At 41.2% G+C, this 20,900-nt stretch overlaps 1 protein-coding gene across 2 annotated transcripts in view; it reads right to left on the bottom strand.

Moving 5' to 3' along the window:
* LOC139268464 (polypyrimidine tract-binding protein 2) overlaps positions 1 to 20,900 on the bottom strand; it is a 71,401-nt gene that overhangs the window by 24,279 nt on the left and 26,222 nt on the right. For both annotated transcript variants that reach the window (XM_070886650.1, XM_070886651.1), the window contains exons 6-7: positions 16,768 to 16,932; positions 16,565 to 16,675 (exon numbers count right to left, since the gene is read on the bottom strand). In XM_070886650.1, coding sequence (XP_070742751.1) covers positions 16,565 to 16,675; positions 16,768 to 16,932 — 276 coding nt within the window. The remainder of the gene's footprint in view (positions 1 to 16,564; positions 16,676 to 16,767; positions 16,933 to 20,900) is intronic.

The following is a 20,900-nucleotide window of genomic DNA, read 5'->3' as shown; positions in this document are numbered from 1 at the left end:
CTCATTCTGGATATCAAAATGCATCACTTCACATTATATTTAATCCGTCATGTGTGCCTATTTCACAGTCAATGTCCCCCTGAAGTCCTTTACGATCCTCTTCATTGTTTATTGCATTTTGAAGTTTGTGGCATCTGCAAAATTATGTTTTGTGTACCCAAATCCATTTCATTTATATATCAAAGACAGCAGCGGTACTAATTCCAACTCCTGGGGAACACCACTGTTCACTTCCCTCCAGTCTGAAAAATAATGGTTCATCACTGCATCAAACTCCTTTTGACAAAACTAGATCAAAACAAATAGTCTAAAATCCAATCACAATAGAGCTACAAGACAAAGACTGCTTTTTAACTGCCAAAGTTGTTCAGTAGAGGGAGTGATGTATATAGTTACTTCAATTTCTTCAACATTACGTATGGCAAGAGATAATTTTCTATATTCTAAATCATTATGGAAGTGGCCGAGAGAAGTTTCGAACTAAAAATAAATTGATGTATAAGAATACAATACAGGACAACCCAGGGTGTTAAGCTTCGTGGACCACATAGAGGAGTGACCACAGACCCTCAGTATAAAAATTTTATTTATTAATCTGTATATATCTCAAGTTGTTAATACCAACAGATTTAGTGTTTTGTTTTAGGATTTAACCACCAACCAGCAAACAGCACTATAAACAACCCTTTCAATAGCTCTAGTCCTACAAAATGAAATGGACAAGCCAGCAAATAAAAGATATAAGTGTAAATATGACCAAGTTCCCTATGCTTCAAAGGAAGGATTGTCAAGGCATATATGACTATTATATAAATGAAAGTATCTTCCTAATCTATCTAGATTTATGTGGTGTTTGTGTAACATTGAAACATCTCAAAAGTGCTCCATGGCAGCTATTGTGATGAACTATAGATGTGTTTTCAGATGGTACACGATCTACAAAATCAGGAATATGCTTGTAAAATGAAAGGATGGCTCAAGGACCATATTATTGTTATCACACCTCCCATTTCACTGCACATTTTTGATCTTTCCCATCCAAATCTCCTGGGAGTAAAAATTATCCAGTGAGTGATTTTGAGATTGTTGCTGCACTTGTCACTTTGGGCCCAGTGGCAGCACTTTCACCCGAGTCAAAGGTCATGGCATAATCTAACCTGACACTTCAATGCAGGAATATTGTATTGTCTTTTGGATGCGACGAAGCCCTGTCTGCCTGCTTAGGTGGATGCGATGAAGCCCTGTCTGCCTGCTCAGGTGGATGCAAAAGATCCCACAGCAGCATTTGAAAAGCAGAGTAATTCTCATGGCATCCTGGCCAAGCTTTATCCCTCTACAAAGACTACAAAAACAAATTAACTGGTCGTTTATCTCATTACTGTTTGTGGGAGCCCGCAGTGCACAAATTCATCATTTGGTTATATATGTGACTATACTTTAAAAGTAAATTATTGACCATAAAGCATGTGGGATGTCAAGAAGACATGAACAGCACTATACAAATGTAACCTCGTTCTAAATGACCTGCGTGTGAACAAGAAGCATATTTGTAAGAGGTCCTAAACTTCACAATCATTCTTGAAATTATCCTCATCTTACAGTGCTTATTAAAAGTTTTAAACTCCATCTGTGCTCCTTTCCCTGATTAGCTACTTTTGAAACTCCCATAAGAGTGATACTAGAAACAAATACTTATCTTTAAAAGTAAAACATAAATGCCATGAATTCTCCCCTCCTCAATAGTCCAAAGCATGAATGGTCCTCCCCTGATTGTAGTGCATCAGCCTGCGTTTGCCCTTCAGTGTCAGTGAATGCGAAATCAATTATGGTCTGCTGGAGTATTTGCATGAAATTTCCTGGCCTTGTAGTGACTAAACCATGACCAGTGGGATTGGTGACATGAAATCGGAACCTCCGGCCCAGCCCCCCACAGTACAATCGTTTGCGTGTACCCCTATGTTTGTAGGGACGATCTGGATTTTGCAAGGGGGGGGGGGGGGGGTAGTAAAATTCCCCATGGAAAGAGAGATTTGTGGCCTGCTGCCCAATACTATAATTTTTTGACATTTGGATTAGTCACTCTTCACAGGCACTGTTCGAGAATGTCAGGCAAACACAGCTAGCCACTATATTCAATGTACCTGCTATTCAAAAATCTTACATGAGCTGTTCCATTCTGTAGATTACTTAAAGCATCTGACAAACACTGGTATCAACATAGACCTAACAAAGACACTTTGTTTTGCTGCAGGCAATATATTAAAAGTCAATGCTGGCAGACACACTGAATGATGAGCAATTGGGGTTGGAAACAATGTGCGGAGTGCAAAAATTCTATTTTGTATCTTGGGTCCATTGTTTGTCCTTATTTGTTTAGGCTGATTTTATGGCTTTAAGGCTGGTAGATCAACGATATGACAAAATGGCCTGGAATATGCAATGCTTACAGCCAAACATATAAACAGGCAACAGTGACAGGTTTATTCCCCCACCCCGAATTACTATTTTGTTAGTACTGCTCTAGTGGTTTGTAGGAACATGTGCAGGCCATTCAGCCCCTTAAGCCTGATCCACCATTCAATTAGAACATGGTTGATCGGTATCTCAACTCCATTTAGCCACCTTTGGTTCCATATCCTTCAGTATCCATACCTAACTCCGTTTTGAAACAGCTTTTAAGGCAGACGGGGAGGGGTGAAATAGTTTGATTTCCATTCCCGTGTGTGTGAAGAAGTGCTTTGACATTACCCCTAAACGGTCAAGCTCTCATTTTAAGGTTATGCCCCTTGTTCTGGACTCTCCACTTCTCCTCCCTCCACAACAGGAAATAGTTTCTATCTACCCCATCAAATGCTTTAAATCATCTTAAATACCTCATCACCCATTAATCTTCTATATTCAAAGGAATACAAGCCTAGTCTATAATATAATATCCCTTTTAGCCCTGGTCCCATTCGGGGGAATCTGCACTGCACCCCATCCAAGGTCAATATATCCTTCCTGAGATGTGGTGCCCACAAGTGAAAGCAGTACTCCAGATGTGGTCTAACCAGAGCTTAATACAACTGGAGCGTAACTGTAGCAACTAGGACCAGAGGATTCTAAGCTCCTTTACTTTTGGGTTGAAAAACCTGGCAGATTTGGAATACACTTGCAAACTGCAAAAACATTTTTTGAAGACTATAACTAAACTAACCTATGCCTGAAACATAGACCTGCATTATTTAGTGCCTTTCACGACCACCAGACTTCTCAAAGTATTTAACAGCCAATGAAGTACGCCTGTGACAAAACCAAAGACTTTGCCTGAATTCAATGAGGGCATGATACACAGAGCAGAAAGTGCAATGTTTTTAAGCTAAGTGGAAAATAAGATAAACTTGTGCAAGAGTGCCATTTCTAGGGCTTTATGGGATTTGGGAGAAGGCAGCAACATATACTGCTAATCATCTATAAATTGCATGCCATTTTATGTGCTTCCTAAGAACCTGGTTTTCCAAGACAGATCAAACTGGCTTCGACTGCTACAGCGATGTAAATGATGATCGATGATTTAAAAAAAATATGTAAACATACATCTCGGGCAGATAAAGACCTTGTATTTTGATGTCATTTTATTTACAGTAGCAAGGGTACAAAAACTAAACTAGTGTCTATCCTTCTTCAAGCCTCAGGGATAAGTGAATTATTAGGGTGAAGATAGCTCCAAAAAATGATATGCCACGTGACAAGGTCAGTTTCCAAGTCAACCCTCTTTGGGGAGACGGTGTGAAATCTGCATCATGTAAACATGTCTAGATTTCTCAGTAGTTTAGTTAGAGACTCATGCAAGATCCCTTTGCTCCTCAACCCCATTTAGACTTATTTTCCAAGGGGTATATGGCCTACTTATTTTTCCTAACAAAATACACCATCTCACTCATCCAATATTAATATTAATTTGCCAACTTCGTGCCCATTCTACAAGTTCATTAATGTCGTCTTGTATTTTAACTCAGTCTTCCTCAGTGTTAACTTTACTCCCAAATTTGAAGTCACCTGCAATTTTTGAAACTGTACTTCTGATTCCCAAGTACAAATCAGTTATATTGTCCAAATCGGTTATGTATTAAGTTATAGCTCAACATTCCTAACCAATGCTTACTATATGCAATATATGCATTTAAATACTGATACATGTATGGTTTACAAACTCTTCTTTTCTCCCTCCCGTTCTCAAAATACAACTGCAATTATTGCTTACTGCAGATATGGCAATGCAAGTATAAATCAAGAAATAATGGAAGCTTATGATAAAAGGTACGGCAATAACCATGGGCGATTTTAATCTTCATATTGATTGGACAAATCAAATTGGCCAAGGTAGCCTTGAATAAGAGTTCATAGAATGTATCCAGGATGGTTGCAGGACCAACCAGGGAGCAGGCCATCTTGGATCTGGTACTGTGTAATGAGACAGGATTAATAAATGATCTCATAGTAAAGGATCCTCTAGGAAAGAGTGATCATCGCATAGTGGAATTTCAAATTCAGTTGGAGGGTGAGAAAGTTGAACCTCAAACCAGTGCCCTGATCTTAAATAAAGGTGATTACAAAGGTATGAGGGCAGAGTTGGCTAAAGTGGACTGTGAAAATAGATTAAAGTATAAGACGGTTGAAAAGCAGTGGCAGACATTTAAGGAGTTATTTCATTAACTCTCAACAAAAATATATTCCAGTGAGAAGGAAAAACTTTGAGAAGGGAGAACCATCCGTGGCTAACTTAAGGAAATAAAGGATGGTATCAAATTGAAAACAAAGGCATACAATGTTGCCAAGATTAGTGGGTGGCCAGAGGATTGCAAAATTTTTAAAAAAACAGCGGACAACTAAAAAAAAGAGAAGATGGATTATGAGAGTAAACTAGCAAGAAATATAAAAACAGATAGTAAGAGCTTCTACAGGTATATAAAAAGGAAGAGAGTAGCTAAAGTAAACATTGGTGCCTTAGAGGATGAGACTGGCGAATTAATAATAGAAAACAGAGAGAAACAGGCAGAGACTTTGAACAAATATTTTGTAGCGATCTTCATAGTAGAAGACACTAAAAAATCCCAATAATAGATAATCAAAGAGTGATAGGGAGGAACTTAAAACAATCACAATCACTAAAGAAAAAGTACTCGGTAAAATGGAACGAAAGGTGATCTTAAAAGAAATGGCTGCAGAGACAGAGGATGCATTGGTTGTAATCTACCAAAATTTGCTGGATTCTGGAGAGGTCCCAGCGGATTGGAAAACCGCAAATGTAACACCCCTATTTTTTAAAAAAAGGAGGGAGACAGAAAGCAGGAAACTATAGACCAGTTAGCCTAACATCTGTCATTGGGAAAATGCTGGAGTCCATTATTAAGGAAGCAGTAGCAGGACATTTGGAAAAGCATAATATAGTCAAGCAGAGTCAGCATGGTTTTATGAAAGGGAAATCATGTTTAACAAATTTGCTGGAGTTCTTAAGAGGATGTAACAGCAGGGTGGATAAGGGAGAACCAGTAGATGTTGGATTTCCAGAAGGCATTCGATAAGGTGCCACATAAAAGGTTACTGCACAAGATAAGAGCTCACGGGGTTGGGGGTAAAATATTAGCATGGATAGAGAATTGGCCAACTAAAAGAAAACAGAGTCCGGATAAATGGGTAATTTTCAGGTTGGTAAACTGTTACTAGTGGAGTGCCACAGGGATCAGTGCTGGGGCTTCAACTATTTACAATGTACATTGATAACTTGGATGAAGGGACAGAGTGTAATGTAGCCAAGTTTGCTGATGATACAAAGATGGGTCGGAAAGCAAGTTGTGAGGACACAAAAAATCCGCAAAGGGATATAGGCAGGCTAAGTGAGTGGGAAAACATTTGGCAGATGGGAGTATAATGTGGGAAAGTGTAAGGTTATCCACTTTGGCAGGAAAAATAAATAAGCAAATTATTTAAATGGAGAGATTACAAAATGCTACAGTACAGAGGGACCTGGGGGGTCCGTGTGCATGAAACACAAAAAGTTAGTATGCGGATACAGCAAGTAATCAGGAAGGCAAATGGAATGTTGGCCTTTATTGTAAAGGAAATGGAGTATAAAAGCAGAAAAGTCCTGCTACAACTGTACAGGGTATTGGTGAGGCCACACCTGGAGTACTTAAATAAGGAGTTTTGGTCTCCTTATTTAAGGAACGATATACTTGCATTGGAGGCAGTTCAGAGTAGGTTCACTCGGTTGATTCCAGAGATGAAGGGGTTGAAAAGATTGAGCAGGTTGGGCCTATACTCATTGGAGTTTAGAAGAATGAGAGGTGATCTTATTGAAACATAAGCTACTGAGGGGACTCGACAAGGTAGATGCAGAGAGGATGTTTCCCCTCATGGGGGAATCTAAAACTAGGGAGCATAGTTTCAGAATAAGGGGTCGCCCGTTTAGAACTGAGGAGGAGGAATTTCTTCTCTCAGAGGGTCGTAAATCTGTGGAATTATCTGCCCCAGAGATCTGTAGAGACTGGGTCATTAAATATATTTAAGGTGGAGATAGGCAGATTTTTGAGCGATAAGGGAGTGAAGGGTTATAGGGAGAGGGCAGGGAAGTGAAACTGAATCCATCAGATCAGCCATGATCTTATTGAATGGTGGAGCAGGCTCGAGGGACCAAATGGCCTACACTCCTGCTCCTATTTCTTATGTTCTTATGTAACAGTGCATGAAGTGGAGGAACGACTGATTATATAGCTGTGTGAACAGGTTTCATGGAAGCTCAAAAGACAGTGCCATCCACAGTTGGATGGTTTTTCATAGAACCCAAGGTGCCCTGCTGTACTGTGGCAGAAATTATGGACATTCACCAATCATTATGCCAAACGGTGCAATGGATTTGCCTGAAGTGCAATTCTACAATAACACACATAAAACAACAAGACTGCTGCCTAATCTTGTGAATGCATCAACAGAAAGTACTATCTCCTGTAACAACAGTAGAATGTTTCTGCTCCCTCCTACAGGCAAAATCTTTCCCTCTCTGGTTGATAATGGAGAGAAAAGGGTAGGAGAGAGAGAGAGGAGAGAGAGACACAGACAGAGAGAGAGACACAGAGAGAGAGAGAGAGAGAGAGACACAGACAGAGAGAGAGAGACACACACAGACAGACAGAGAGAGAGAGAGAGACACACAGACAGAGAGAGAGAGAGAGAGAGAGAGAGAGAGAGACACACAGACAGAGAGAGAGAGAGAGACACAGACAGAGAGGGAGAGAGAGACACAGACAGAGAGGGAGAGAGAGGGGGGTGGTGGCGGCACAGGGAGCATTTATATGGTAATATGAACCATAATCTCTTTCCTATGTAATAGACAGAACCGTTAACAACCCTCCTACCGAAATGGATTGTTTCCAATAGATCACTCCTTGTGATTTATAGAAGTGCTGGGCACCTAACCAGAAAGCCTACAGCCGACAAGAATGACTGCATGGGAATCATCAGTTCCAAGTCTGTATTCAGGCCTTTTGAAAGATATATACAAGTCATTGAAATGTCTAGGAATGTCTCCCATCTTTATCACAACCTGCGCTAAAATATCATTTATTTAACAAAGGATCCCAGAAACCAGAGTAAGGAGGACCAATAAGCTGCAGTGTCACAAGATTACTGTTTAGTTGCACAAGTAACATTAGCAGAAGTCTTTTGCACAGCCAAAACATTGCAAGCAGCACAATCAAAGCTCTGCAGCCAGTCATTCCCTTTCGTCACACCACCTAAAACATCTAAAGAATGGTGTGGGAAATCTCCCAATTCCAAAAAAGAAAAAATGGCTTCTTCCTTGCTGAGCATAATAAACCACTGAATTTGATCTGAAAATCACACAGAACATGGTTAACGGACAGCCATTATGAAGGGAAAAGAAATTAAAGTTTCAATTAATGAAATCTGAAATTGAATGAAAAAGGCAACATGCCAATTTCTAGACCGTGCTAAAATACAAGGATGAAAATTGAATGTGTGCATCTTTTATGAACCTTAAATCGAAGATTATTCTCTACCTCAAAATGCCATCACTCAAAGAGCTCAGCTTAAACCCCTCCACTATTTCACCTCACCTGAAATTTTCTCTTCCATTCCAACTTTCTCGAAATGGAGTTACCTCACCAGTACTCACAAATCTCTTAACAATTCCCCTACAATTCAGTTTGTGCCCATGGCAGAGACTACTCTGATTATATTTATTAATGTTGTATCTTTGTGGTTGTTGCCACGATTGTATTTTTATTGCTCTTCAGCTTTCTCCATAATTGCAACCATCTTCAGCCCAAGGTGCCAAGCGGATGATCCACATGGCCTCCTCCCAAGATCCCCACCGTCACAGAAGAGTCTTCAGCCAATTCGATTCACTCCACGTGATAGCTTCTTCTTAGGCAGCCCCCCGGAGAAGAGGATGACTTGTTTCTCCACTAAAATGAGTTCCAAGGTGACTGATGAGACCAATGCGGGATCTAGTCTCTGTCACAGGTGGGGCAGACGGTGGTTGGAGGGACGGTGGATGGGGTGGTTGATTTGTCGTACGTTCCTTCTGCTTTTTGCACTCGGCTTCCGCGTGCTCCCAGCGAAGAGACTTGAAGTCTTTGGTGCTTTCTTGGACGCTCCTCCTCCCCATTGAGCAGTCTTGGGCCAGGGACTCCAAAGAGTTGGTGGTTGTTGCATTTTTTCTAAGGAGGCTTTGAGGGTGCCCTTGAAGCGTTTTCTCTGCTCTCCTGGGACTCGTCTGCCTTGACGTAGCTCGGAGTAGAGTGCTTGTTTCGGAAGTCTAGCATCAGGCATGCGGACAATGTGGCCCGCCCACCAGAGCTGGTCGAGCGTAGTCAATGCCTCGATGCTGGGGATGTTGGCCTGAGAGAGAATGCTGTCGTTGGTACGCCTATCCTGCCAATGAATTTGCAGGATATTGAGGCGGCAGAGTTGGTGGTCATCATCATAGGCAGTCCCTCGGAATCGAGGAAGACTTGCTTCCACTCAACGAGAACCACAGTCCCCGTCATAGGTGGGATAGATTGTCATTGAGGAAAAGGGTGGGTGGGACTAGTTTGCCGCATGCTCTTTCCGCTGCCTGCACTTGATTTCTGCATGCTCTCGGCAATGAGACTCGAGGTGCTCAGCGCCCTCCCGGATGCACTTCCTCCACTTAGGGCGGTCTTTGGCCAGGGACTCCCAGGTGTCGGTGGGGATGTTGCACTTTTAACAGGGAGGCTTTGAGGATCTCCTTGTAACGTGTCCTCTGTCCACCTTTGGCTCGCTTGCTGTGAAGGAGTTCAGAGTAGAGCGCTTGCTTTGGCAGCCTCGTATCTGGCATGCAAACAATGTGGCCTGCCCAGCGGAGCTGATCAAGTGTGGTCAGTGCTTCAATGCTGGGGATGTTGGCCTGGTCGAGGACAATAATGTTGGTGCGTCGGTCCTCCCAGAGGATTTGTAGGATCTTGCGGAGACATCGTTCGTGGTATTTCTCCAGCGACTTGGTGTCTACTGTACATGTCTCAGCCATACAAGAGGGCAGGTATTACTACAGCCCTGTAGACCATGAGCTTGGTGGTGGATTTGAGGGCCTGGTCTTCAAACACTCTTTTCCTCAGGCGGCTGAAGGCTGCGCTGGCGCACTGGAGGCGGTGTTGAATCTCATCGTCAATGTCTGCTCTTGTTGATAAGAGGCTCCCAAGGTATGGGAAATGGATCTTGATGACTGGGGGACAATGCTGTGCGGCGAGGACAGGCTGGTGGAGGACCTTTGTCTTACGGATGTTTTGCCTAAGGCCCATGCTTTCGTACGCCTCAGTAAATTAGTTGACTATGACTTGGAGTTCAGCCGCTGTATGTACGCAGACGCAGGCATTGTCCGCGTACTATAGTTCGGCGACAGAAGTTGGGGTGGACTTGGACCTGGCCTGGAGTTGCCGAAGGTTGAACAGGTTCCCACTGGTTCTGCAGTTTAGTTCCACTCCAGTGGAGAGCTTGTTGAATATGAGGCAGCGAGGAAGATTCAGAAGAGGGTTGGGGCGATGACAGCCCTGATTTTGAGACGGCAGCGTTGGTGGTACTTCTCCACCGAAGACGGTGTTGGATTTCGTCATTGATGTCTGCCCTTGCTGATAGTAGACTCCCAAGGTATGGGAAGTGGTCTACATTGTCAAAGGTCTCATCGTGGATCTTGATAATGGGGAGCAATACTGTGGCGGGGGCAGGTTGGTAGAGGACTAAAGCCATCCGTTTGGCTCCAGTCAGCTCCTGCACACCTTTCCATTTATACCTGTCGACTTCCGCAATTTTCATTTTGGACTAGGTCTGGTAGGGGACGCATCCCTTGATAAACTAACTTACATTTTCTTCCCCATACCCTTGAATTCCAGCAGTCTCTCTGGTTACAGCACAGGAAGATGCCATTCGGCCCGTCGAATCCATGCCCGCTCTCTGCAAGAGCACTTCAGCTAGTCCTACTCCCCCGCTCTTTTCCTGTAGCCCTGCAAATTTCTTTCCTTCAGGTTATCCAATTCCTTTTTGAAAGTCACGATTGAATCTGCCTCCACCACCCTCTCAGGCAGTGTATTCCAGATCTCAACTACTCACTGCATAAAAAAGTTTCCCCTCATGTCATCTTTGGTTCTTCTGCCAATCGCCTTAAATCTGTGTCCTCTGGTTCTCGACCCTTCTGCCAAGGGCAACAGTTTCTCTCTATCTACTCTGTCTAGAACCCTCATGATTTTGGAACACCTGTGTCAAATTTACTCTCAACCTTCTCTGCTCCAAGGAGAATAACCCCAGCTTCTCCAGTCTATCCACATAACTGAAGTCCCTCATCCCTGGAATTATTCTCGTAAATCTTTTCTACACCCTCTCCAAGGCCTTCACATCCTTCCTAAAGAGCGGTTTCCAGAACTGGACACAATAATCCAGTTGAGGCCCAACCAGTGTTTTATAATTGTTCATCAGAACTTCCTTGCTTTTGTACGCTTACACCTCTATTTATGAAGCCCACGATACTGTATGCTTTTTTTAACCACTTTCTCAACCTGCCCTGCCACCATCAATGATTTGTGCACATATACCCCCAGTTCTCTCTGTTCATGCACCCCCTTTAAAATTGTACCCTTTTGTTGATTATGCCTCTCCTCATTCTTGTAGCACTTTACACTTTTCTGCATTAAATTTAATCTGCCACATGTCCGCCCATTCCACCAGCCTATGTCCTCTTGAAGTCTATCATTATCCTCCTCAATGTTCACTATACTTCCAAGTTTTGTGTCATCTGCAGATTTTGAAATTGTGCCTTGTAAACCTAAGTCCAAGTCATTAATATATATCAAGAAAAGCAGTGGTCCTAGTACTGACTCCTGGGAACACCACTGTGTACTTTCCACCAGTCTGAAAAACAACCGTTCATCACTACTCTCTGTTTCCTGTCACTGAGCCAATTTCGTATCCATGCCATCACTGTCCCTTTCATTCCATGGGCTTCACCTTCGCTGGCAAGCCTATTATGTGGCACTTTATCAAATGTTTTTTGGAAAGTCCATGTACATCACATCAGCCGCATTGCCCTGATCAACCCTCTTACCGCATCAAAAAACTCAATCAAGCTAGTTAAAACACAATTTGCCTTTAACAAATCCGCGTTGGCTTTCCTTAATTAACCCATACTTGTCCAAGTGACTTAATTTTGTCCCGCTTAATAGTTTCTAAAAGCTTTCCCATTACCAAGGTTAAATTGACTGGCCTGTAGTTGCTGGGTTTATCCTTACACTTTTTTTGAAGGATGTAACACCTGCAATTCTCCAGTCCTCTGGCACCACCCATATTGAAGGAGGATTGGAAGATTATGGCCAGTACCTTTGCAATTTCCACCTTTACTTCCCTCAACATCCTAGGATGCATCCCATCTGGTCCTGGTGACTTATCTCTTTTAAGTATAGCCCGCCTTTCTATTAGTTGCCGATCAATTTTTATCCCATCCAGTATAACTACCTCCTCTTTCACTATGACTTTGGCAGCATTTTCTCCCTTGGTAAAGACAGATGCAAAGTACTCATTTAGTACCTCCGCCTCCATGCATAGGTCTCCATTGTGGTCCCTAATTGCACCCACCCCTCCTCATACTACCCGTTTAATATTTATATGCCTATAGAAGACTTTTGGATTCCCTTTTTATTCTCATACGCCTCATTTCCTTTTCACTTTCCCGCTGAACTTTCTACTTCATCTTACTCTCTTCTCTTTCGTCATCCAGGGAGTTCAGACTTTAGTTGCCCTTTGGTCGTGGGAATGTACCCAGAATGTACCTGAGCCATCTTTAAAAGGCAGCCCATTACAGATTACAGTTTTGCCTGCCAATCATTGATTCCAATTTAGCCAGGCCAGATCCATTCTCACCTCACAGTATTTTGACTCTAGATTGCTCCCTGTCCTTTTCCATAACTAATCTAAGCCTTATGATACTATGTTCACAGTTCCCTAACTGTTCTTTTACTGACACTTGCTCCACTTGACCTACCTCATTCGCCATTTGGCCCCATCTAGCCATTCTTTCTTTCCACCTGGTTTCCATTTTTTTCTTCTAATAATAAGTGCAAGTGTTGCTATAGTGCATACAATTGAGTGGCCAGGAGAAAAACTAACTCAGTAAAAGATCTTGCCTAAGCAATTCTAAAAACAAAAGTTGGAAGATCAAAATTTAATTGACAGCAATTTCCCCAATATTTGCAGTGTCTCTCTTTCTACCTGTAGAGTACTTGCACATCTTGTGTTTCCAAATCCTTCATTAATCAGAAATGATTATTGTTTTAGTGAGAAGCACTTTGATTAGCTATGCCAACACTGGCGTTGAAGTACTTCATTCTAGCAAAAGGCAGTCATATACCTGAGAAACTTAAGTTACATCTTTCAAAGATCTTTTAAATGATTCTCAACATGTTTGCAAGTAAAGAATAAAAGCAGCACTAATTCTGAAGGATCGGGGAAAAAGACACTGGTGCCAGCAAATGCAAAACAATGGGGAGATTTCAAGCCGAATTTCTTATATACTATTGAAGCACAAAAAATAATACATTTCCACCAGGTAGCAAAAGCACGACTCAAACTTATTTGTATGATTTTTCTCCCAATGAGCAACGTATACTTAATGCACATGACACAGAATTACTTAGGAAAATAGCTAGGCATTTATTAACAAAGCAATAACCAGCTTGCGCCTTCTGGGTCCACTGGAGAAAGAGGCTAGAATATATACAGATATGATTTGGGTTTGCTGAAGAAATTAAGATGCTGAAATAATCTGTTTGTTATTTCCATCCATAGTGATTTCACATATTGTATGCTCAAGTCAAAATTTAGATAGAACTTTAAAATAAATAGTTGGGGGGTGGGGGGAAGAGAGAAAGAGATCCGGTGAGCAGAAATTTAAAAAGTCAAAGAAAAAGGAGAAGGCAATAGTGCAGGGTAGCGATGGGGGTAATGATAACCAGAGTATGAAAGGAAGGGACAGAGCGTATATACATAATAGTGTATCAGAAAGTGGGATCAGAGTAGGGAAAAATGGAAAAAAGACAAAATTAAAATCTCTATCTGAATGCATGCAGCATTCATAACAAGATAGGTGAGTTGATGGCACAAATAGAAATAAATGGGTATGATCTGGTAGTCATTAGAGATGTGGTTGCAAGATGACCAAGGCTGGGAACTGAATATTCAGAGGTATTTGCCATTTCAGAAGGATAGGCAGAAAGGAAAAAAGAGGTGGGGTAGCTCTGTTGATAAAGAATGAAATCAGTGCAGTAGTGAGAAATGATATTGGCTCAGAAGATCAAGATGTAAAATCAGTGTGGGTGGAGATAAGAAATAATAATGGAAAGAAGTCACTGATGAAAGTAGTCTCCTGGTCCCTGAACAGTAGTCACACTGTAGGGCAGGGCATAAATCAAAAAATAATGGATGCTTGTAAGAAAGGTACAGCAATAATCACGGGCGATTTTAATCTTCATATTGATTGGGCAAATCGAATTGGCAAAGGTAGCCTTGAGGAAGAATTCAGAGTGTATGCGGGATGGTTTCTTAGAACAATATGTTTCGGAACCAACCAGACAGAAGACTATTTTAGATCTGTTAATGTGTAATGAGTCTGGATTAATTAATGATCTCATAGTGAAGGATCCTCTTGAGAAGAGTGATCATAGCATGGTAGAATTTCAAATTCAGTTTGAGGGTGACAAAGCTGGGTCTCAAACTAGTGTCCTGAACTTAAATAAAGGCAATTACAAAGGTATGAAGTGGACTGGGAAAATAGATTAAAGTGTAAGACAGCAGATAAGCAGTGGCAAACATTTAAGGAGATATTTCATAACACTCAGCAAAGATATATTCCAGTGAGAAAGGAAGACTCTTGAGAAAAATGAACCATCCGTGGCTAACTAATGAAATAAAGGATAGTATCAAATTGAAAACAAAGGCATACAATGTTACGAAGAATAGTGAAAGGCCAGAGGCATGGGAAATTTTTAGAAACCAGCAAAGGACGATTGAAAAGAGAGAAAAGACAGTTGGAGAGTAAACTAGCAAGAAATATAAAAACAGACAGCAAGAGCTTCCACAGGTATATAAAAAGGGAGTAGCTAAAGTAAACGTTGGTCCCTTAGAGGACGTGACTGGGAAATTAATAATGGGAAACAGAAACTTTGAACAAATTTTGTATCGGTCTTCACGGTAGAAAACACTAAAATTGATAATCAAGGGGCTACTTGGGGGGGGGGGGGGGGGAAAGAGAACTTAAAACAATCACTATCACTAGAGAAAAAGTACTAGGCAAACTAATGGGACTAAAGGTGGTCAAGTCCCCTGTTTAATACCTCTAAATAAAAAAGGAGACAGAAAGTGGGAAACTATAAACCAGTTAGCCTAACATCTAACATTGGGAAAATGCTGGAGTCCATTATTAAAGTAGTAGCAGGACATTTTGAAAATTATTATAGTCAAGCAGAATCAGCATGGTTTTATGAAAGGGAAATCATGTTTGACAAATTTGCTGGAATTCTTTGAGGATGTAACAAGCAGGGTGGATAAAGATGGCATGTATTTGGATTTCAAGAAGGCATTCAATAAGGTGCCATATAAAAGGTTACTGTACAAGATAAGAGCTCACGGGGTTGGGAGTAATATATTAGCATGAATAGAGGATTGGCTAACTAAAAGAAAAGAGTCAGGATAAATGGGTCATTTTCAGGTTGGCAAACTGTAACTAATGAGGTGCCACAGAAATCAGTGCTAAGTCTTCAACTATTTACAATCTATATGAATTACTTGGATGAAGGAACAAAGTGTAATGTAGCCAAATTTGCTGATGATACAAAGATAGGTGGGAAAGTCAGTTGTGAGGAGGATGCAAAGAATCAGACAGACTAAGTGAGCAGGCAAAAATTTGGCAGATGGAGCATAATGTGGGAATGGGAGGTTAGCTACTTTAGTAGGAAAAATAAAAAAAGCAAATTATTTAAATAGGTAGAGATTACAAAATGTTGCAGTACAGAGGGATCTGGGGGTCCTTGTACATTAAACATAAAAAGTTAGCATGCAGGGACAGCAAGTAATTAGGAAAGCAAATGGAATGTTGGCCTTTACTGCAATGGGAATGGAATATAAAAGTAGTAAGTCCTGCTACAACTGTACAGGGCGTTGGTGAGACCAGACCTGGAGTACTGCATACAGTTTTGGTCTCCTTATGTAAGGAGGGATATACTTGCATTGGAGGCAGTTCAGAGAAGGTTCTCAACGTTGATTCCTGAGATGAAGGGGTTGTCACATGAAGAAAAGATGATCAGGTTGGACCTATACTCATTGGAGTGAAGAATGAGAGGTGATCTTATTGAAACGTTTAAGATTCTGAGGGGGCTTGACAGGATAGATGCAGAGAGGATGTTTCCCCTCATGGGGGAATATCGAACTAGGGGGCATAGTTCTGGAAAAAGAGTTCACCTATTTAAAATGGATATGAGGAATTGCTTCTTGAATCTTTGGAATTCTCTACCCAGAGAGCTGTGGAAGCTGGGTCATTGAATATATTTAAGGTGTAGACAAGATTTTTGAAAGCTGAGAGAGTGTCCAGGGCTATGGGGAGAGAGCGGGGAAGTGGAGTTGAGGCCAAGATCAGATATGATCGTATTGAATGGCCCCTGCTCCTATTTCTTATGTTCTTATGATTTTCAAGTTATGACCAAGTAAAACAATGTGAATAACAAAAATATTAAGGATGTTAGAATCTTATACATAGCACTTTTATTTCATAGAAAGTATGTTTAAGGCATTACTTCAGGTGTAAACTTTTACCTTCAAGAGTGAGCAGGTTACTTAAACATACTAAATCCACCATTAGCACAGATCTCAACCAGACTAACAAGTAAGAGTTCCCAGTTAAGCATAAAAACTAAAGACTTAAAGACCACAGGCACCAATGTTTAGCTCCACTGATTAAGATAAATAGGAATGCAGGTATAATGGAAATTGTTAGCTGTGCCCTGCTTACCAGTTTTGCTTGTTGTGCATTCATAGGATCAGAATATTGCAGCAGTGCTTGAAACTGATTATTCTTTGTAAATGTAATGATTTTCAGTACCGGCCCAAACTTGGAAAAAATCTTTATTAAAAAAAAGGAAAAACAATGCAATTATTGCCCGTCAAAGGTTGAATTGAAATCTACTCACAAAACAATGTGAAGCATAAACGCACCTGATAAAGTACATCCAGAGTGACTGGATAGTACATGTTGTCAATAATTACTCTGAGTACTGGGCTCTGAGCAGGTGTCACTGCGCTCTCACTGACTGTAGTTCCAGTAAGGGGGGTACTTGCCGTCTGCACAGCAGTTACAGCCTGAAGAACTGCTTGGGCACGCTGAAAGCAGTAATGCACAAATTAGTTTTCCATTTCGCTATCAGCAGTTTCAGTTTAATGCGTTATTTCCGATATATAATTTTTAAACCTACAATCAAATAATTTTTAAGTTGCTCGAATTAGGGATGATTTTTTTTTAAAGTGAGGGCAGGGATGGCAGGAGAAAAATATAAAAGTAGCATGTTTCTGTATGTCAGTTTTAAAAATGAATACCGTCTACTCAGAATTTAAAGCTGCTTCATTCAAATGATCTGCTTGAGCATTAAATTCAAACTTGGGTATTATTTACATTGCTTATTCATTTACAATGCACAAAATGGATTAGTAGACTATATACCAAGCATATCTACAGCAGCACAGGCTCATTAAAAATGATTCACAATTCAAGTGCAACTGTAATAGAAATTTCCTCCCAAAGAAATGCTTTGAATGTTACAAGTGGAAGAAGAAAATCTCATGGCCAAATTATGATGGGCCACCTGAGGTAGGCAGAGCCATGCAAACAATGAACTGCCAGATTCTTTACATCTTGCACCATAAATGAAGCCTTTTAAGATCAATTATACACAGCAATACTAAATGACAAATCCTGGTCAACCTATAGAGCAAAAGAAATCAATAGTGTTTCATCAATTTGTGGTGTGCATTCAATTTTCATAGAAATTTCAGCCCAGACCAATCTATGCATCATAGATGTGCCAGTGCTTGCTCGTATTGGAGCTATCTACTGTAGGTCCCATTTCTTTGTCCTGTATCGATTAACATTTTTTCCTGTGATTGCTTCCAATTCCCCTTAAATATAGTGACTGGTTCAGCTGCAATTCACTTGAAGCAATGCATTGCATACTCTAATAACTACACGACAAATATCTAATATCCCTTTGCTTTTAGTGCTAATCCTAAATTTATACTCATTATTGATTCACAAACCAGAATAATTGTTCAGTAGTTACTCTCTCAAATCCTTTCCAAACTTTAAATATTTTTATTAGATGCCCCTTAACTCCCTCTGTTCAGATTTCCTCTTAACCCACTCTGGTAAATACAGTTCTAGTTTAAGTCTATCATAACTATATCCTTTTATCCATGAATCATCAGAGTAAATTAGTGATGCACATTTTCTATTACTCCAATATCCTTTTTATAATAGAATGCCCAAAGTTTCACACAGTACTCCCAACTATGGCATGAATATCTTGTACAGATCTATTCAATGCCCAATTGTATTCAATGCCCATATATAATCCATTTCCCTCATTTACATCTCTTTCTACCTACAATTTGACTTTAAACAGCTGGCATATCTGAACCCTCAAGATGTATATTCCTCTACTCCAGAGTTTTACTGCTCAAGTTCAATTTCCAAAAAGCAACTCACATCTGCTAAACTGAAGTTCCCACTCCCCTCATTGTTCCATGGCCTCCTGCATTCTTTCTTAGTATGCCATACCCCTTAATTTGAGGTTGGCCGCAACTATCGATATCTGTCCCTCCACTTATGTGCATGCAGAACAAGAGAGGTCCCAAGAGAAATCACTGGAGCACATCACTCGCTATATCTTCCTAATCCAGGTTCACCTGCACTCTGCTTCTATCCTGAAGCCATCCCATATCCATGCCACCACTTTACCGTTAATATTATCATGGGCTTTAATCTTAATGAGTCTTGCATGGCATTAACAACATTTAGAAATTCAAAAAATATACAAAAGCTGCTATATTCTATTTTTGTGTATTAATTAAATAATTTTCGCAATGAATTTGATTAACTTAATACTCACTTTTATCTTATGCGCCCTCAGACTTAATTTTTGACCTAATCTCCAGATTTATCCTGGGGGGGGGGTTAAGCCTTTTCCACACAGCCTTTACTCCTGGTTAAAATCTTTCAATCCACGCTAAATATACATCCCCTAACTTAAATATTTTACACTACTGTTGTTTGTTATTGGTCATCCCTCTAAAATTTGCCCTTTTCCATGTAAACCTAATTATGATACTAACATTGATCCCAAATATTCTACTTAACAGGCATGGTTCATTATCCAGAACCAGTGCTGTATCTTTTCTCAGTAGACTTGGAACATATTGATGTAAAAAATGCAACTAAGTCAGTTTTCTACAAACCCCTTCCTATTTTGATAATGTTACCCCAATCTATTTCAGATGGTTATTACAACCCTGTTACCTCTGCAAATCTCTCAATTACTTTCAGCTCACTTGCTCTATTTTTCCCTCACTATTTGCCAGTCTATAATGTATGCACAATACTGTTATTTCTCAATTCAATCTAGACTCAAGTTTGACCACTACCACTGACAATATCCTCCCTCTACAAGCCAGTTAATTTAACCTCTGTCTGTACTGTTGCCATTTCTTTCTACCTTTTGAATATTTTATAGCCAGAAATATTTAATTACCAGTTCTGCTTTGTCTCAAGCCAAGATTTAATTAAAGCTATGACAAGTCCTAGTTCAGTTCAAGTAGAGTCAAAATTGGTCCCAATGTCCCATAAACTTGAAATCTTGTGTCCTATATCAATTCATTGAACCATGCATCCAGCTTCTTTTACCTGCATGTCTTAAGCATGTGGAACATGTGGTCTTCTGGACTATAATAGGCTGAGGACTTGCCTCTTATCTTCTTTCCTAGCTGTTATTCTCTATGCCAGACCATTTTCTTCAGTCCTACCAACTCTTCATTTCCACAGAAAATATAAACAGTGGCTGCTCACCCAATGCTTCCAAACTCCTGTCTGAACACTCCTTAACCGTGCCACAAGGGAGGCAACATTGTGTTAAGGGATTCCTTTTCTCAGCCTCAGACTACCCATTTACACCCGAGCATCTAGTCTCCCACTAGCACCCGTCTCTTGCTATGCTCCCTGATCCTCCAGAGGGTCATGAGACACTGGGGTAGAAATTTACCCCCACCGGAAACCTGGCGCACCTACCGTTTTCTAAGTGTTTTTACCGTCGCGTCAGACTCGATACATTTTCAGCTCTTTGGCAATTTTTTTGAGAGCGGACCAGAAGTCGGTCATAATGGCAGTGCGGTGTTAAGTGCTGGTGAGGGGCGAGACGGAGTCTCCACGGAGCTGTGCTGATGTCAGTGCGCATTTGCATCACACATCTCGCCCCTCATTTAAAAGGGGAGAGAAGCATCGATTGTTTAGATTCGGCCCGCTGGGCCACCACGGAGGGTTTCGGCCGGGCCAGCAGCCTGGCACAAGAGGGAATGCCAAGCTGCCTGTTGGTGGCCCGGCCGAACCCGGGGTCATAACTGTCCGGCCGACAAAAAAAAACATACAGCCACGGCAGTGCGCCCTCCCCTTGAAGGGCTGCCATGGCTCAGAGTGAAAGGAAGATGCGACAGAAAAAGCTGCTGGGGGCACCGCACAGTGAATCTGTGGATTTTTTCATGGAGGTGCGGGAGATCGGCGATGTGTGCTTTGATGGCGCGCTGAGGACAGTCGGCAACAACTGGGTAAAAGTGGGGACCGCCAGAAAAATTCCCGACGTGAATTTCCATCATGACGGCTATTGGACCGGAAGTCGGCGGCCGCTCAATTCCGCTAACTGGCCGCTGTTTTCTGCCGGTAAATGGTCTTTTTGGGAGGCTGAATTTCTATCACATAGAATGTATAGCACAGAAACAGGCCATTTGGCCCAAACAGTCCATTCCAGTGTTTATGCCCCACACAGGCCTCCTCCCATAGCTAGTTATCAGCATAACCCTCTATTCCCTTCTCCCTCATGAGCTTGTCTAGCTTCCCCTTAAATACATCTATGCTATTTCCCTCAACTACTCCCTGTGGTAGTGAGTTCCACCTTCTCACCACTCTCTGGGTAAAGAACATTCTTCTGAATTCCGTTTGATTTCTTGGTGAACATCTTATATTGATGGCCGGTGACTATCTTATATTGACGGCCTCTAGTTTTGCTCTTACCCCACAAGTGAAAACACTA

Source organism: Pristiophorus japonicus, chromosome 8 (genome assembly GCF_044704955.1).
Source record: "Pristiophorus japonicus isolate sPriJap1 chromosome 8, sPriJap1.hap1, whole genome shotgun sequence".
NCBI classification, from domain to species: domain Eukaryota; kingdom Metazoa; phylum Chordata; class Chondrichthyes; family Pristiophoridae; genus Pristiophorus; species Pristiophorus japonicus.
The sequence above is the reverse complement of the archived record's forward strand: the minus strand, read 5'-3'. Positions and strand labels throughout refer to the sequence as shown.